The 16,003-nt window shown below is 42.8% G+C and overlaps 1 protein-coding gene across 1 annotated transcript in view; it reads right to left on the reverse strand.

Annotated features, from left to right (window-relative positions):
• The window catches only part of LNPEP (leucyl and cystinyl aminopeptidase), an 84,802-nt gene extending 77,549 nt beyond the window's left edge, over nucleotides 1–7,253 (reverse strand). Inside the window, exon 1 of the mRNA XM_054031487.1 lies at nucleotides 6,764–7,253. Coding sequence (XP_053887462.1) covers nucleotides 6,764–6,782 — 19 coding nt within the window. The 5' untranslated portion in view covers nucleotides 6,783–7,253. The remainder of the gene's footprint in view (nucleotides 1–6,763) is intronic.
• Between the last annotated feature and the right edge of the window lie 8,750 nt (nucleotides 7,254–16,003).

The raw sequence follows: 16,003 nt of genomic DNA on the forward strand, positions 1-16,003 counted from the left end.
AGGCAAGAGAGAACAATATTGTTTGTTATTAGCTAGCTAAATGGAGGCTGTTTTATGTTAGCTTGTAATGGTTTTCCAAGATTCCTTACAGGTGGCTGTTTGTTTTAGGGCTTGCTGATAGCAGCCTTAACACATGAGAGTAGCTTCAGAGACATCATGAGTATGGGCTGCTGGATTACACACCAGTAAATATTCATGCCGAAGAGAGCACAAGAAGAGAAAAGTTAAATGCTTTTACTGATGACAAACACTTTAAGGTCAAAATAAGCATTCAACATCTTAGACTTGTGGGACATCTCCCAGACATCTAAAGGTTTGACGTAAGTAACTGGGATAGCATTCCACCAATGACAGAGATAGGGTCAATGGTTGCACTAACTTTAGAAGAAGAGGATTTGACCCTTCCTTGTTGTTCCTGACACTTCCCAAAGTGACACTTAACTTATCTGGTGATAGGAACTTCTTCCTTCGTCACTTTCACTATCACCACTATCAAAAGTACTTCCAGTTTTACAGTAGGAGTTCTAGTGCCTTGTTTAAGCACCAAACTAACAATACCATGTTAGATAGAGTGTGCAATGTAAAGCCCCAGTAGAAAAAGAAGGTAGAGTTTAGATCTGCATATGTCAATGGAGCAATGAGGGGATAATCCATCCATAATCTGGCTCTGGTGAGACTGTACCTGGATTATTGTGTTCAGATCTGGGTACCTCATTTCTAAAAAAATATGGGGGAAGGACAAGGTGTTGGATATGGATTTTGGAGGAAAGAAAGAAGTACACAAACTATGCTGAGCTATGTCTCCTTAAGTGTTTTGGTGGAAAGGGATTATTTAGTAGTGTAGCACACCTAGCAACAATGGGATGAAATTAAGAAGAAAAATATTAGGCAAGCTATCCTGACAGTGAGATCTATTAGACTCTGGAATTGTTTCCCCAAGGGAAACCACTCACTGCTGGGACAAAACACAAAAAACACCACAAACACAACACTACTGAGAACAATCTTGCACTGTCAGGATGATGGGCTAATTGATTTAACAGATCTTATCCATACCTTTTATAGGATTCAGTGATACGGTGCTGACACCTAGACTCCCTTCTGATCCATAATAGGACAGTGCATAATGCTGACAGAGAAGGATAAGAGTGTTGCAACAGTGGATTTGGATTTGTACGAAGGGCATGCTCCTGCAACTGAGAATACACTCTGTACAACTAACAATACTAGTTCCCAAAAGGAAGTATTTTTAGAAGTCATAGACCAGTTGAAATAAGTCAGTTACCAAATCAACATTTTTCCTACACAAATTTCAGTAGCAAAACTGGCTTATTTCTACTGTCTGCAACTCATTTCACTTTGCTCATCAATTTATTCTAATTAGATTTCATCTTAATTTCTGAGTTTATTTGTTTTGTCAAAAAAAAAAAATGCACACCATAAATCAAAGGGTTCACCCTTTTTGCTTTTCGGCAGATCCGAACAACAAGCTATTCTCTCTCTAGATACTTGTTTCTACATGTCACTTGTTTGAAACAGATGGGTTGAAACAAGAAACAGTGCAAATATCTCCACTTCAATTTTTTCCCTCCTTTAATAAAGTAAACCCTTACCAATCTATTTATGCCTTCTACATTTTACAGGAAATGTAGAAATGAGAACCTCCTCAAACACTTCAAACTGAAAGTAAAAACACAAACCTTGCAAGACATTTTGCAACATCATGAAGGAACATACAGAACTATAGAACAAATGCCATATGGCCAAGTTCTGCCACCCTTACTTTGACTAGTACTTATCTCCTCAAGTAATCCTATCAATTTCTAGTGGGACCATCCATAGAATCATAGAAATGCAAGGGTTCTCAAGAGGTCAGCAAGTCCAGCCCCTGCACTAAGGCAGGGTTCAGAACACCTAGGCGATCCATATTCTTAAAAACACCTGAATGATAAGGATTTCACACACATATCTCCCTTGCTGCAGATTAAGCCCATTACTTCTTGTCCTACGCTTGATAGACATGGAGAGCAACAGATCAAAGTCCTGCTTATAACAAGCCTTAACATATCTGAAGACTTATCAGATCCCCTCTCCGTTTTCTTGGCTCAAGACTGAACATGCCCAGTTTATTTAACCTTTCCCCATAGGACAGGTTTTTTCTATACCTTATTTTTGTTGCCCTATTCTGGACTCTTGACAATTTGTCCACATCCTAAAGTGTGTCCAGTTGCGGGTGCTACAAGACTTCAGCTGAGACCTCACCAGTGCTGAGTAGAGCAGGACAATTATCTCCTGTGTCTTACATTCACTCATGTTAATAGATCCCAGAACGATATTAGCCTTTTCCAAAACCGCATGAAATTGATGGTTCATATTCAATTTGTGATCCACTATAAACCCCCATCCTTTTCAGCAGTGCTACTGCTTAGCCAGTTACTCCTCATTTTGTATTTGTGCATTTGATTTTTCCTAAGTAGTACTTTGCACTTATCTTTATTGCATTTAATCTTGGTTGATTTCAGACAACCAAGACATGAATTCTAGTCAAAGCACTAGCAACCCTCATCTTAGTGTCATCTGGCAATTTTATAAGCCTATTCTTTTTCACTCCATTATCCAAATCATTAAACAAAAATATTGACGAGTACTGTACCCAGGACATATCCCTGCAAGACCCCGCTAGATATGCCCTCCCAGTTTGATAGCGAACCATTGAAAAGATCTGTATTTAAAAAGGAGGTATGCATTGTTAACCCATCTTCTAGTTATTTAATCTAAGCCACATTTCCCTACTTTATGAGAACATCATGTGGGACTGTGTTAGAAGCCTTACTTTAAGAAAAAAAATAAATAATCACATCTACGGCTTTCTTCTCCCCCTAGCCAGTAACCCCCTCAAAGGGGAAGTTAAGAACAAATCATGCCAAACTGACAATAAATCCATCCCGGCTATTGGTTATCATCCTATTACTGTGGAGGTGCCTACAAACTGATTGTTCAATACTTGGAAAGATACTGGAACAAATAAATATTAAAGTGAAGATGACAGCTCTATAATTTCCCAGGTCAGTACAATGTTTACCCTTCTCCAGTCCTCTAGGACTATCCCTTAAATTGTAGTCCCCAACTTACAGAAGTACTGCAGTCACAGCCAAAAATCAGAGACTTATGCAACAATATGGGCCTTTGAGCCGGCATGTTTGTTTTGGTTAGATTGTGATTAGTCAGGTTGTAAAAAGGGTCTCCTATTGATCCCTGTGTTTAATTACTTCTTATCAAAGAACAAACAAAAGCAATCAGGAACTATTACTGAGCGATTTATAAACTCAGTTATTTAGGCCCTCATCTTATAATGAGCTGCTCTGGCAGCCCCCTGGCCTTACTGCCCACAGAGGACCAGGACCTATGTTTTGATCCAGGGTTTAAAGATTTCCCCCTCACCCCATTCTTTTGTAGGCAAAGAGAGCCATAGCCTTCCTCTTATTTTAATAACTGTTCCCCATCACAAAAGAAACGTTGACTAGAAGAACTGTGCCTTTGGGCTTGTCTACAGTTGAAATGCTAGGGGCACAGCCTCAGCACTGCAGCTGTGCCGTGCTGCAGCACATCAGTTCAGACACTACCTATCTCAATCGTAGATACCCAAGAGGTGGTAGCTAGGTCGAAGGAAGAATTCTGCGGTCAACCTAGCACTGCTGATGCTGGGGTTGGGTCAGCATTGCTAGGTCTCTTAGGGGTGTGGATTTTTCACCGCCGAGAGACGTAGCTATGCTAATGCAAGTTCCCATGTTTGGATGCTTACATGGTCCCATATCTGGAGGGTTAGGTGTCAAGAAAGAGGAAATGATCCTTGACACCAAACTGTCACATAACACCCCTAAGCTTCAATGAGAGTTTTGCATAAAATGAACATGTGGACTAGAGCCCACAGTCCTCAGGGTTTGGTTGGTTTTCTCTCTTTTTCTTGTTAAGTGGCGCACAAGAGCAAAGTGATCCAAAGGGTGTTTTTTAATCATGTTATTTGCTGAAATGATTCAATGCTCATGCAAGGTGCAAGACTGCCAGCCCTAGAAACTAACTCTCTATTCAGAAAGCCAGCAGTGTGAATGTTCCCAGTTATTCAAGTTTTAAAAGCAGCTATTGAGTGTGAGAAACAACATATCAACACCACGTCTCAAGATCAACCTCCCATACTCTGAATATCATGGAAATCTCCTGTAGCTTCCTTTTGTGGGAGGAAATTGCAGTTTGTCTTTAACCTGGAGGATTGCTTCAAACACTCCCACCACCACCCTTCACCCAAAGGTATGTGTTTTAGCTTCCTGGAGGAAAGGAGAAGGTTCTATTCCCAGCCCCTTCAATTAGGATTGCCAATTTTGGTTGGACCTATTCCTGGAGATTTCATCACGTGACAATCTTTAATTAATCTTTAATTCCTGGAGACTCCAGACCAATCCCAGAGGGTTGGTAACCCTACCTCCAAACACAACTCCTCCATTAGCAGCAGAGACCACTTTTGAGCAGTGTTCTCGGGGTCTACCACACCTCTCTGCTGCAGCCTTGGTGAGAAAAGAGCAGAATTCAAACACCACTCTCCTGCATGATAGTGAAATACTAACAACCCAGATCCAAAAGGCTTTTGGAGTGAGGTTATTAACATGGCAGCACATATTCTCCAACATAAGAGCATGTACTTCTAGATCTTAAGCCATTTCCTTTATTAAAAATACCTCCCACAAACTAGATTTCTGCTCATAGAGATGTAATCTTTTCCCAGATGTACAAAGAGCACAGAATATAAAACTCTTTGATTGTAATAAGTTCTTAATATATTCTAAGTTACTGCCTACTTTGTTTATATTCTCGCTAAATCCTGGGAAGACTCCTATACTGAACAAGCTTCAATTTATTTAGTGATAAAATGCAATAGTGCTTCTTAAACCAACTTTAAAGGGCCATCTCAAAAGGGAAAAACCATTTACAAAGTTAAGACTATCTGGACATGCAAACATGAGGCTCTTTGGAGAAAACATAGGGTAATATTGGCATGACAAAATCTCATTAAGTTGACTAGAAAGATCCAGTTTTCACTGCAAAGGCATTTCTCTGAATTTTGTAGCAGATACTACATTATGGCTTGACAGATCACTGAGAAACTCAAGTACAATGCAGTGAATTCTGGCGGAGTTTCAGCTTCCACTCTTAATTCTTTTACTTGTGTAACTTAACTGACCAAGACCCTGACCACATGTCCTTCAGAACCTCTCAGTATTTTGAATAGGAAGAAGTAGATTACACTCACTCTCCTGTCCAAATTCTATTTTAGACCCCTACTTTCAAATTCCTTGCAGTTTCAAATGGTTTGGGCAACTTCATGTTCCGCCTTTAGCTGCTGGGAAGTGTTGCTTTAACACAGCTGCTGCATTCCACCCCAGACATGATTGCATTTTAACAATGGATGCAGAGACTCTAGTTGAATCTCATCTTTGTAAAGTATCAGGGGGTAGCCGTGTTAGTCTGTATCTACAAAAACAACAAAGTCTGGTGGCACCTTAAAGACTAACAGATTTATTTGGGCATAAGCTTTCGTGAGTAAAAACCTCACTTCTTCGGATGCATAGAGTCTAAGGTAAGAATATACAAATGTTACCTATATGCTTTCAGAGTTTCATCTGAAAGGTACAAGGGAAATGCACAGTACTGCTGAAGCTGCGTGGAAATAGTTTTGAAAGCCACTCTGTTGTGGGGGCGGGGAAGAGCACCTGCCCTTGTTTTCCCTATTTCAATCTCCCCTCATTTTTGATTGAGTCAATGTCAACAGCCAATCACCAAAGATATTTACATAAACATAGGATCTTGTTCCTTAGTTGCCCCTGTTGCCTATTCTCCACTGTCTATGCAAGTACTAACTCTAATGATGAGGGCCATGTATCTGAGCAAGAGCATTATTTGCCTTGTGTGTACGTCAGCGAAGCTCAGATACGATTAGGTCCCGCAGAGGATTATGACAGTGCATGAGAAATAAACAAGAGCACATGAACTCTGCAGAAACAAAGAATCTGGTTCTCATGCGCTCTTGTAATTAAAAAGAAAAAAATTGCAGCAAAACTGCTCCCACATGGGATGGTTTACAATTTTCAATTATCTGTTAGCAGCATTTTTAAGAAGCCTTTAACACAGGCTCACTGTGGATCACTGAGCCACAGCAGTTTGTGTTTCAGGACAGGAGGTGGTCAGGGAATGAGTGACCAGGCTACCTTCCACCAGCCCGCAAGGCGAATTCCTGCCAGCTTAAAAAAAAAAAAAAAAAACACACACACACACACACACACACACACACAAACTTTCCTCCCTGCCGTGCTGTAGCCATGGTGGGCCCAGGATATTAGAGAGGAGGTGGGCGAGGTAAGATCTTCCATCAGACCAAGAAAAGCTATTACCGCCCCCATCTTGTCAAACTTTCTCCAGTGAGTCTTCAGTGTTGTAGCTAGGCTGGCTCCCTGCGCTGCTGCAGCCCCAGGGCACTGGGCAGGGTGGGGTGCAGCTGTGGGCATGCGTTGGGTGGGTGCTTCCCCCCCCCCCCCGGGAGCCCCTGACCTTGAGCGTGCCCTGTGGGGCCTGCGCACTCAGAGCAGAGGCACGGAGTCAGGGGCTCCCTCTGGCAGGGCCGCGCCGGGGCCAGGGCAGCTGCCGCCAGCATCAAGGCTGCAGCGAGGAGTCCGTTTGCAGCAGGGGCGCGGCCAGTGCCCGCGGCGCCACTCACCGTGGGGGAACGGCTCCATTTTCCTGCGGGATCCCTCAGCCGGCAGAGCCCAGGCACGGAGGAAGCGAAGAGACACAGAACAGCAGCGGCTGCCGGGCTGCGCCTCCTCAGTCCTGCTGCATGCTGCCGGGGCGGGCGCTCCGCTCGGTCCTACTGCTGTGGGTCATGCACGAGTCACTGCGGCCGGCAGCTGAAGTGCTGCAGCCCCGCGGCGGGGGAGCTCCCGCCCTTGCACGGGGCTCCGGCTCGGCTCTTCCTAGCAGCTTCGCCTTTGCGCCAAGCCCCAAACGACCATTTTCTGCTCTGGCCTCTCTGCTGCTCCGAGCCGAGCCCTCGCTTCCCCCGCCTGGGCTGGGCCGCTGCTTCGCACGGCTCCTCCTCCCGCTGCTGCCTCGCTAAGCTACCAGGGGCAGGAGGCGGCTGCGTTCTCCTGCCTCAGCTGTGCTCGCCCGCAGCTCCGCGCCTTTAACCTCGCCCAGCCCTGAAGGAGCTGCTGTCCCTTTCCTGCCGCGTGCAAGGGACGTGTCGGTACAACATGGTCACGGAGCAGGCACCATAAAGGCCATGAGCGGCCCGCTTCGCCCTAAAGGGGCTGCAGGGTCACTGAAACAGATCCACTGCTCTAAGCGTTTCAGAGTAGCAGCTGTGTTAGTCTGTATCCGCAAAGAGAAGAACAGGAGTACTTGTGGCACCTTAGAGACTAATAAAATTTATTAGAGCATAAGCTTTCGTGGACTACAGCCCACTTCTTCGGATGCATATAGAATGGAACATATATTGAGGAGATATATATACACACATACAGAGAGCATAAACAGGTGGGAGTTGTCTTACCAACTCTGAGAGGCCAATTAAGAGAAAAAAAACGTTTGAAGTGATAATCAAGATAGCCCAGTACAGACAGTTTGATAAGAAGTGTGAGAATACTTACAAGGAGAGATACAAACATTGATTCTAATGGCTCAGCCATTCCCAGTCCTTATTCAAACCGGAGTTGATTGTGTCTAGTTTGCATATCAATTCTAGCATTGATTGTGTCTAGTTTGCATACCAATTCAGTGGGAGAACACTTTAACCTGTCTGGTCATTCAGTGACAGACCTGCGAGTGGCTATATTACAACAGAAAAACTTCAAAAACAGATTCCAACTAGAGACTGCTGAGCTAGAATTGATATGCAAACTAGACACAATCAACTCCGGTTTGAATAAGGACTGGGAATGGCTGAGCCATTACAAACATTGAATCTATCTCCCCTTGTAAGTATTCTCGCACTTCTTATCAAACTGTCTGTACTGGGCTAGCTTGATTATCACTTCAAAAGTTTTTTTTCTCTTAATTGGCCTCTCAGAGTTGGTAAGACAATTCCCACCTGTTTATGCTCTCTGTATGTGTGTATATATATCTCCTCAATATATGTTCCATTCTATATGCATCCGAAGAAGTGGGCTGTAGTCCACGAAAGCTTATGCTCTAATAAATTTGTTAGTCTCTAAGGTGCCACAAGTACTCCTGTTCTTCTCTTTGCTCTAAGCGTGGCTCACATGGCCTGCCACTGAAAGAGCGCCAACCACCTCTTCATTGAGCAGAGCAAACAGGGGTGCTGGAACAATTTGTATGGGGGGCGAGAGCCATTGAACCAAGCTGTAAAGCCTGTATATGATGGAAACCACTTCAAACCGGGAGGTGGTGCAACAGCACCCCTACTTCCAGCACCTAGGAGAATAAGTGTTTAATACTCATGAGAATAGCAGATTTCAACATATCATGTGAATAGCTTTTACTCACAAAAGCAGTGGCTTCAAAGGGACTGGGCACCTATCCAAAGATATTGACATAAATGTTTGCAGGCTTCCGAGAACACAACACACCACACCACTATGGGGACTACTTAACATTTGGGACAGAAGTAGTGTCTCCAGGTCACACAATTTAAATCACAAGTCTCACTATGTTTGGTTTTTCTTAAAGCTGTCCTCACAAGGCATGTGATGAAAGCCAAGATTCTCACATCATTTGGGGGGGGGGGGGAAAGAACCCACACCTCATGGGGGGGAGCTGGAAGATACGACATCATACCCTAACGATTTATGAACCAGAAAGGCTTTTTTGCCCCCCCCTTTTTTTAAATTTAAGGTAATTTATTATTTTTGAACTCTAGCTTATGATTTTTAAGCACTTGGGTCAGCAAAAGTGAGAAAGTCAAGGAAATCCTATATAAATGGATATAAAACTGCTTGGGAGACTCAGTTACCAAAATTAGAATTTACCATTAGCACTAACACTCCTAATCTTGCACAAAGTTCAATAAGTGCTAAAAGCAATTTAAAACTATCAATATATGGTTACATCCCATGCAAAAGATGATACCTCTAACAACATAAGGCCCTGTAACATCAGGGTCAGGCACGGTTTCTGTCCTGACTTAAAAGAAAAAAAGTGCTGACTAATGAATCAGCAACACCACTTGTTCTAACAGCTGGAATCTCCCTAGAGGTTTCCTGTGTAAGTACTTACCCTGCTTGACCCACATTTAAATAATGTAAATCAATATTAATTACCTGGGCAGCAGACTCTACAGTGTTGGGATGCTACACCATATCAGATGGAGACTACACACAGACTTGTACTACAAATAATTTTGTCTCGGTTGCTCTATCAATCCTGCCACCGTCCTAGCTTCTTCAATGAAACTTGAAACACCTTCTCCTGTTCATGTTCTGATAGTAGAATAATACATCTTTCTGAGACAACACCTGCTGGAAATCCAAACTAAAATCCCCATCTAGTCCACCTTTATGGGCATGCTGAACTTTATGCACCTGGATTGTCTGATTGAAGTCAATTTCCCAAGAAGTCAGTGGGATGGCTCAGGTGCATAAAGTTCAACATATGATTGTTTCCAGGTGGTACTAACTTATAGCTGGGCAAAACTGGGCTGATAGAGTTTTTAATTTAATGCTTTCTATATAAGTTTTGTTTAGGACAAGGCTAACGAGAGCTATCAATTAACTGCTTAAATTTTTTGTTCATAAGACTACAATTTCTAAAATATTAAAAAGACAAATCCTATAGGAATCTAAGAAATAGACATTTTGCTTTACTGTAAACTATTTATAGTCTTTGGACTTAGTTCTAGTAATACAGGTGATTAATAAAATTGATGGATGTTAAATTCTGTCCTATATCAGCTCTTTACTCCGATTGCCATAGTTTTGTATTATAATTTGAAACTTAACCAGGAACTTGTCTTGAATCTGCTCAAAGTCTTAAAAATATATATTTTTAAAAAGCAGCCAGGAATGGTTATATTTCACTTTTGAAAGTATGCTAACCTTTAAGATCACCAAGCTCATAATTTTCTGCTATGATTAGTAAATTTTAGAGCATATAAAGCTTAATATTCCACTTTTTTAAAACAGTAATTTTTAACGCAAAGTGTAGCGATTATCATGGGACAAGGAGAAATGGTATGGTATGTTCACCTTTATTTGGCAGTCTTTGATCTGTCCTAACTTTATAGCTAACTGCCTTCCTCATAGTAGCATAAATAGAAAATGAACGCTGTTTCCTAATAATGCTTGAGACTCTGTCTCCCACTGACAAAGCTTCCTATTGGGATCCAGGAAGTGCTAAAGGACCTCCCCCTAGCCTAAGGGGAGGACCCACAGGACCTGGAAGCTAAGTGATTCCGGGGGACAACAAATGAAATAACAGGAACAGGAGTGCGGTCAAAGGGTCAAACGAAGGGAACCTGACTGGGACACCGAGCAGAGAACCCTGGACAGCGTCCACTGCTCCTCGAAGGCGTCAAGGGAGCCAGTGGACGCCACCCAGAGGAACTCTGCCCGGATGCGTGAATGGACAGAGGATCGGAAATAGGCCCCACAGTCACAGGAGACCCGATCAGCCAACCTCCTCTCCCTAGTTTTATAGATGGCCATTTTAGCCAGGGCCAGGAGGAGGTTGACTAGGTGGTCCCGTGACTTCATGGGCCATGGATAGGGAGTGCATAAGAAGGTAAGGGGAAAACTGCAACCAAAAATATAACAGGATATCTAAGAGGAGCCGGAATAGGGGCTGCAACCTGGTGCACTCCAGGTAAATGTGCACCAGGGTCTCCCTCATGCCACAAAAGGGGCAGGTGTCCGGGACAGGTAAACTGCGCCAAATACATGCCCATGCTTACGGCCCCATGAAGGAGCCGCCTACTGATATCCCCGGCAGGCCTCGGGACCAGGGTAGAGTATAGGCTGGCCCACCGGGGTGCCTCACCCTCAAAAGGTGGCAGGAGGTCCCGCCACTTTGTGTCAGGGCGGGACGCCAGGGTGAGGAAGTGAAGGGTGTGGAGCAAGAGCATGTATAGATGTTTCCTTGGCACGATCTGGAAACAAACCGGCTGCAAGTCGTGCAGCCGGCTCATGGTGAAGGGGGCCGGTTGGGTCCACGGGCCCAATGAAAAGGTCCAGAGGGCCTAGGGTGAAGGGTGGGCGGGGCGTGCCCTCTTGCAGGACCCGGTCAAGGTAGGCCCAAGCAGTGGGTGACAAAGCAGCCCTCACCTCCTGAAGTATGCGCTGGGGAATACAAGGCCTGGAGAGCCCCATGCGCTGAGCGAGTGTCAGGGGATCCAGCCAGTCTCCCCAGTCGTAGTTCATGAGGTCTCCGTCTCTGGTGACTTCTGCCAGGACCAACCTTTGGCGCACTGAGGGAGACTCCGCCACCTGCACACGGAGCTGGGGGTTGTGTAGCAGGGGCTCTGCTCTGACAGAGCTTCAGAAGGTTCAACTTCAAACACCAGTTTTCAAACATGTCCAAGGAAGCATGACTCAGAAGCTTGTTTTATTTTTTTTTATTTTTTATTTTTTTTAAGAGGAGCAAGGGTGCTGTAAGATGTGAAGTGGCCCAATGGGAAGATTCCTGCTAACTTCCATTGCAGCTGGATCAGGTCCTTTGTATAGCACATTGAAGGAAGCTACCCTGTGGTGCAGTTTAAGAGCATTTTAGCTCGGCAGCCTTCAGAGTTCCAAAGTTTTTCAGGGAAGGGACTTTCTTCACCAGACTTCCTAAGGTGTACCAGGGAGCTCAGCTCCAGACCTGGGGCTCTTCTAAACTATGTTGGCGGCCAAATTGGACAAACTCAAGCAGCATTCCATTACCCACCTGCACCTCCTTGATCCTGGGCACAACTCAAGCCGTTCTGTTTATTCTGTGATATGAATGATCAGTGATATATGTTTCTCTCATTAACCCAAGGAGAGCTTGTATTTAACAGTTACATTGTTTTATTCATATACTACATAACTTTAACAGCATAGAAACCAGAGCTGCTGCCTGTTCTGCCCTGCATCCCAGAGCCCCATCGTCCAGCATAGAGGATGACCTTTTTTACCTCTGCAGTCACATCCTTACACAATAGTAACAGCTGCTTTATATAATTAAGCCAATGTCACACTTCCCTACAATCTGCTTTCCCATACTGAACACCCCAAGAATCACCCTTCCTCTTCTTCACTTCCTATTTTCTCTTTTGATTCCACTTTCAGTTCTTTCCTTTCTGGGGATCTGCATCCCTTTGTTTTTTGATTAATCATATAACTGTGTATTTTACTTAATTTAGAAGCTTAAGTGTCATTATGACTTAGTGTATAAAGATATATGAATACTGCAATCAAACACCTATTTGTGCTGGAGTCCAAGCTTTGGGACCCTGCACGGGGAGAGGGTCCCAAAGCGTGGGATCCAGCACAAGCCTGAATTTCTGCACCACAGTTTTACAGTTTTAGCTTAAGCTAAGCCCCACAAGCTCAAGTCAGATGACTCAGACCAGCTGTTTAATTGCAGTGTAGACATACCCTAAATCCATTTTGAAATAGGACTCAGGTTCCTAGACCATTTAGGCACTTTTGAAAAATTTACCCCTGATCTCAACAGTGAGACCTAACAGCAATTTGAAAAGTAAAACAGTAGAAATTGTGACAATCTTTAGGAAAAGGGAGATTGCTTGTGATTTTAAAGGACATTTAAAATTGGGCAGCAAATAAAAAGGGTTAACTGGCATTCAATTTTTATGACCTATGATATGTCAAGAAAGTGGCTGTGTTGTGTTTTAAGGAGGATGAGTCACAACAGAATTAGGACATTAAACACTTTATTGTAATGTTGACTACTTGGCAGTATATGCTGCTACTTGCTATTTTTGTTGATGTCTAAAAAGAAATAAGCCATAATGAAAGCTTCTTGAAATTATATCCAGAGATTTTCTCCCCTCTTGGGATATTTTCAGCATGATTTTTGTACTCTCATCTCTAAACTATTAAGAGTCATTTACATCTCATTTGTGTTCCAACAAGAAATAAAATGTATGTATTGGCAATGACTTGTCCTAGATTATCAACATCTGCCTAAGTGCACACATAAATGACTTGTCAACTTTTTAGGGGGCAGAGAACTGCAGTAAGAAAACATTCTGAATGAGGCTGGTCCTTAGATTTCTAGAGGGGAACAGCAGCATTAACTCTGGAGCTTTCCAAAGAGTTTTTAGCCTTTCTTTCCCAATCATTTTCAGCCTTCTGGAGGTGATTTCCTCTTCCTTTTTTCCTCACAGTAAAACTTGAGAATCTTGAGAGGAATTATTTTCGAACCCAGAAAGAATTAAAAAAAAACCACCTCACTTAGAAGCAGAGGACTGGTTTACTGAAGATGGAAACTCTTATTATCAAATGGAAACTCTAGCAAGAGTAAGTCTACAGTGGGATTTGCAAAAGCACTGAATGTTGGCCTGACTCTGCCCCCACTGATGTCAACTGTCACTGACTTCAACAGGAGCAGTCGCAGCATCAATGTCCACTTTTGACAATCCCAAGCATAATGCTGGATGAGCACATTTTTTTAAAGAAGGCAAGCATTTCCCTGGTTGATAGCCATCATAATACTTAGCGTGTCCATAGAGATTTTCATTTTTAAAGCTCTTTAGAGAATAACTGATCTTCACAGTTCCCTGTGAGGTAGGCAAAATTAGTATTATTGTCCCCTTTTTAGAAATGGGGAAACTGAGAAAAAGAGGTGTGGTGACTTGGTCAGCATCTCCCAGTGAGTCAGTGACCATGTTAGTACTAGAACTCATTCCATCATCCGAGTATTCCTGTTTGTGCTATTATATCAGAATCTAGTAATGTTAGTAATTTAGGTTTGTATAAAAAAAGTATTTTAGCATTATACCTAAAACCTGATAAGATGCCTTATCTTGAGCAAGTTTGTACAGCACCTAGCGCAATGGGGCCCCAACCTAGTTGCCCTCTAGTCAGTACCACAGACTGGATGTTTAATATACCATAAGTAAAATGTATAAGGTTTCTGTCATAAAGTACAACGATAATAGTACTTATATGCCTCAGAAATCCTCAGTATTGAAAGCTCAAATTTTGTTCGAGCTGCATGAGACTTCGAAACAAGCCTCAGCCAGAAATCTTTGCAGTTTGTTGGACTGATGAGCAGAAAAGAACAAGTACATACATTATTAAAAACCAGTACATTTTTTAAAGAAAGATGTATTGTATTACTGTGCTATGTACATTTCAATAGAGACATTACAGTATCTCTTGGGAATGTCCACACCTGTTCTTTGTAATAGTATAGCAGACTACGGTGCTCTTGCTGCTGTGAAGATGTGGTTTCAAGGCACATCATATATTCAGCAGCACAGGGATCATGATAGAACCAATCCACACATCATAGCAGTGTCCATTAAAATGTGCTAAACTGACCTGTGTGTCATCCCAGAGCAGCAATGAAGCCAAAATGAACCATGGAAGGAGAAAAGACCCCCACTTCCGTGTGGAAACACTACCTCTGGAATGCATCTGGAAGCATAAATTTAAAGTGTCTCTCTCAAGTCTTTTTCAGCCCTATTTTACGTATAGATGTGCTATTTAACAGTAACAGTCTTGTCTTTTCACTGCTGTGAATTTTCTGGCTTCCTATTAATCTCTCTGAGTGATCCATCTGCCATGCGTTAGCAGCGTTCATTCAGAAACTAATCATATAAGAAAGCAAATAAGGAATTGTACAATGTCCAGGTCAGGGCATTTAGGAAAAGTGCAGTTAGCTCTAGTTAAACAGTAAAATTACTCTGCTAGATTTTTAAATCATCAAGGTGAAAAACAGTTTTACCATTTAACTGTCACCACTATTTTAAACACCACTTCAGCATTTGTGCTCCTTTTGCCGCTGCTCTTTGTTAGCAGTGAGGTTGGACACAGCTGCTGCAACAAAAGGCCCATTTACACTGCAAGTCTAATTGTGCCAGTGCACTGTCGTCTGGCATAGTTCGGTGTGTGTGTTAGCACAGTTTTTTGTTCTGTGGCGTGGAGAGGACAACTCATTTATAGAATTGTATTAGAGAATCATTACAGCTTAGGTCATGGATCTAACAATCCCTTTCTGTACACTAGCTCCACAACCACGTTTACAAACCCCACAACTATGCATGATTCTTGCTATTCGGGTGCTAATGGAGTTTGCTGTAATAGCAGATTTTGGGATGCTCCCTGTAATAAAGAATTAGAGCCTGGCTTTGATTTTAAAAAACGGAACAAAATTGTTCATCACGTAGTGCATATGTTAATTAGGGGAACAATGTGTTATAATTTTGCTAGCAAGAACCTTGTCTAAATGTGTTTTTTGCCAATCTAATTGTGGTGAATGTGTCCTCATTCACACTACTACTGTAACTAATCAAGCCACTGTGAAGCGAGGGGCTCTATTTCTCCCTTCTTATACCCAGAAGGTAACTGTACTGGTTTTGCACAGTGCTGAGTACTCTGTCTGTACTGAATGGATCATATTTAGTTGTAATAATGATAGCACACATTTGCAGATAATTGGCAGTACAGTTGTTTCCATTCTTTGGTTCTCTGGCAGAGATCACTATTATAGAGGCTGAGGACATTCATGCCAAAGGTGTTCTGGCATGTGGACCCTCTCTGTGATTTAAATCTCAAGGTAGAGAGTAAAATTTTGATTTCTCCACATTTTCTATACAGTCCAAAGGAAAATGAAACTCAGCATGACAGATGTGACGAAGTGGGACTGTTCTTAATGTTTCCTCTGAATACTGTGTGAGTGCCTCAGTTTCCCCTATGCATTTCTTAAGTCTCTAGGTGGTGGGGAAAGGCCAGTGTGCATAAATCACTGACACTCTGTCTCCCTGGCAACAAATGGCCAGGGCCCCTTCCCAGCCCCC

This window comes from Malaclemys terrapin, chromosome 6, assembly GCF_027887155.1.
Source record: "Malaclemys terrapin pileata isolate rMalTer1 chromosome 6, rMalTer1.hap1, whole genome shotgun sequence".
Lineage (NCBI taxonomy): Eukaryota > Metazoa > Chordata > Testudines > Emydidae > Malaclemys > Malaclemys terrapin.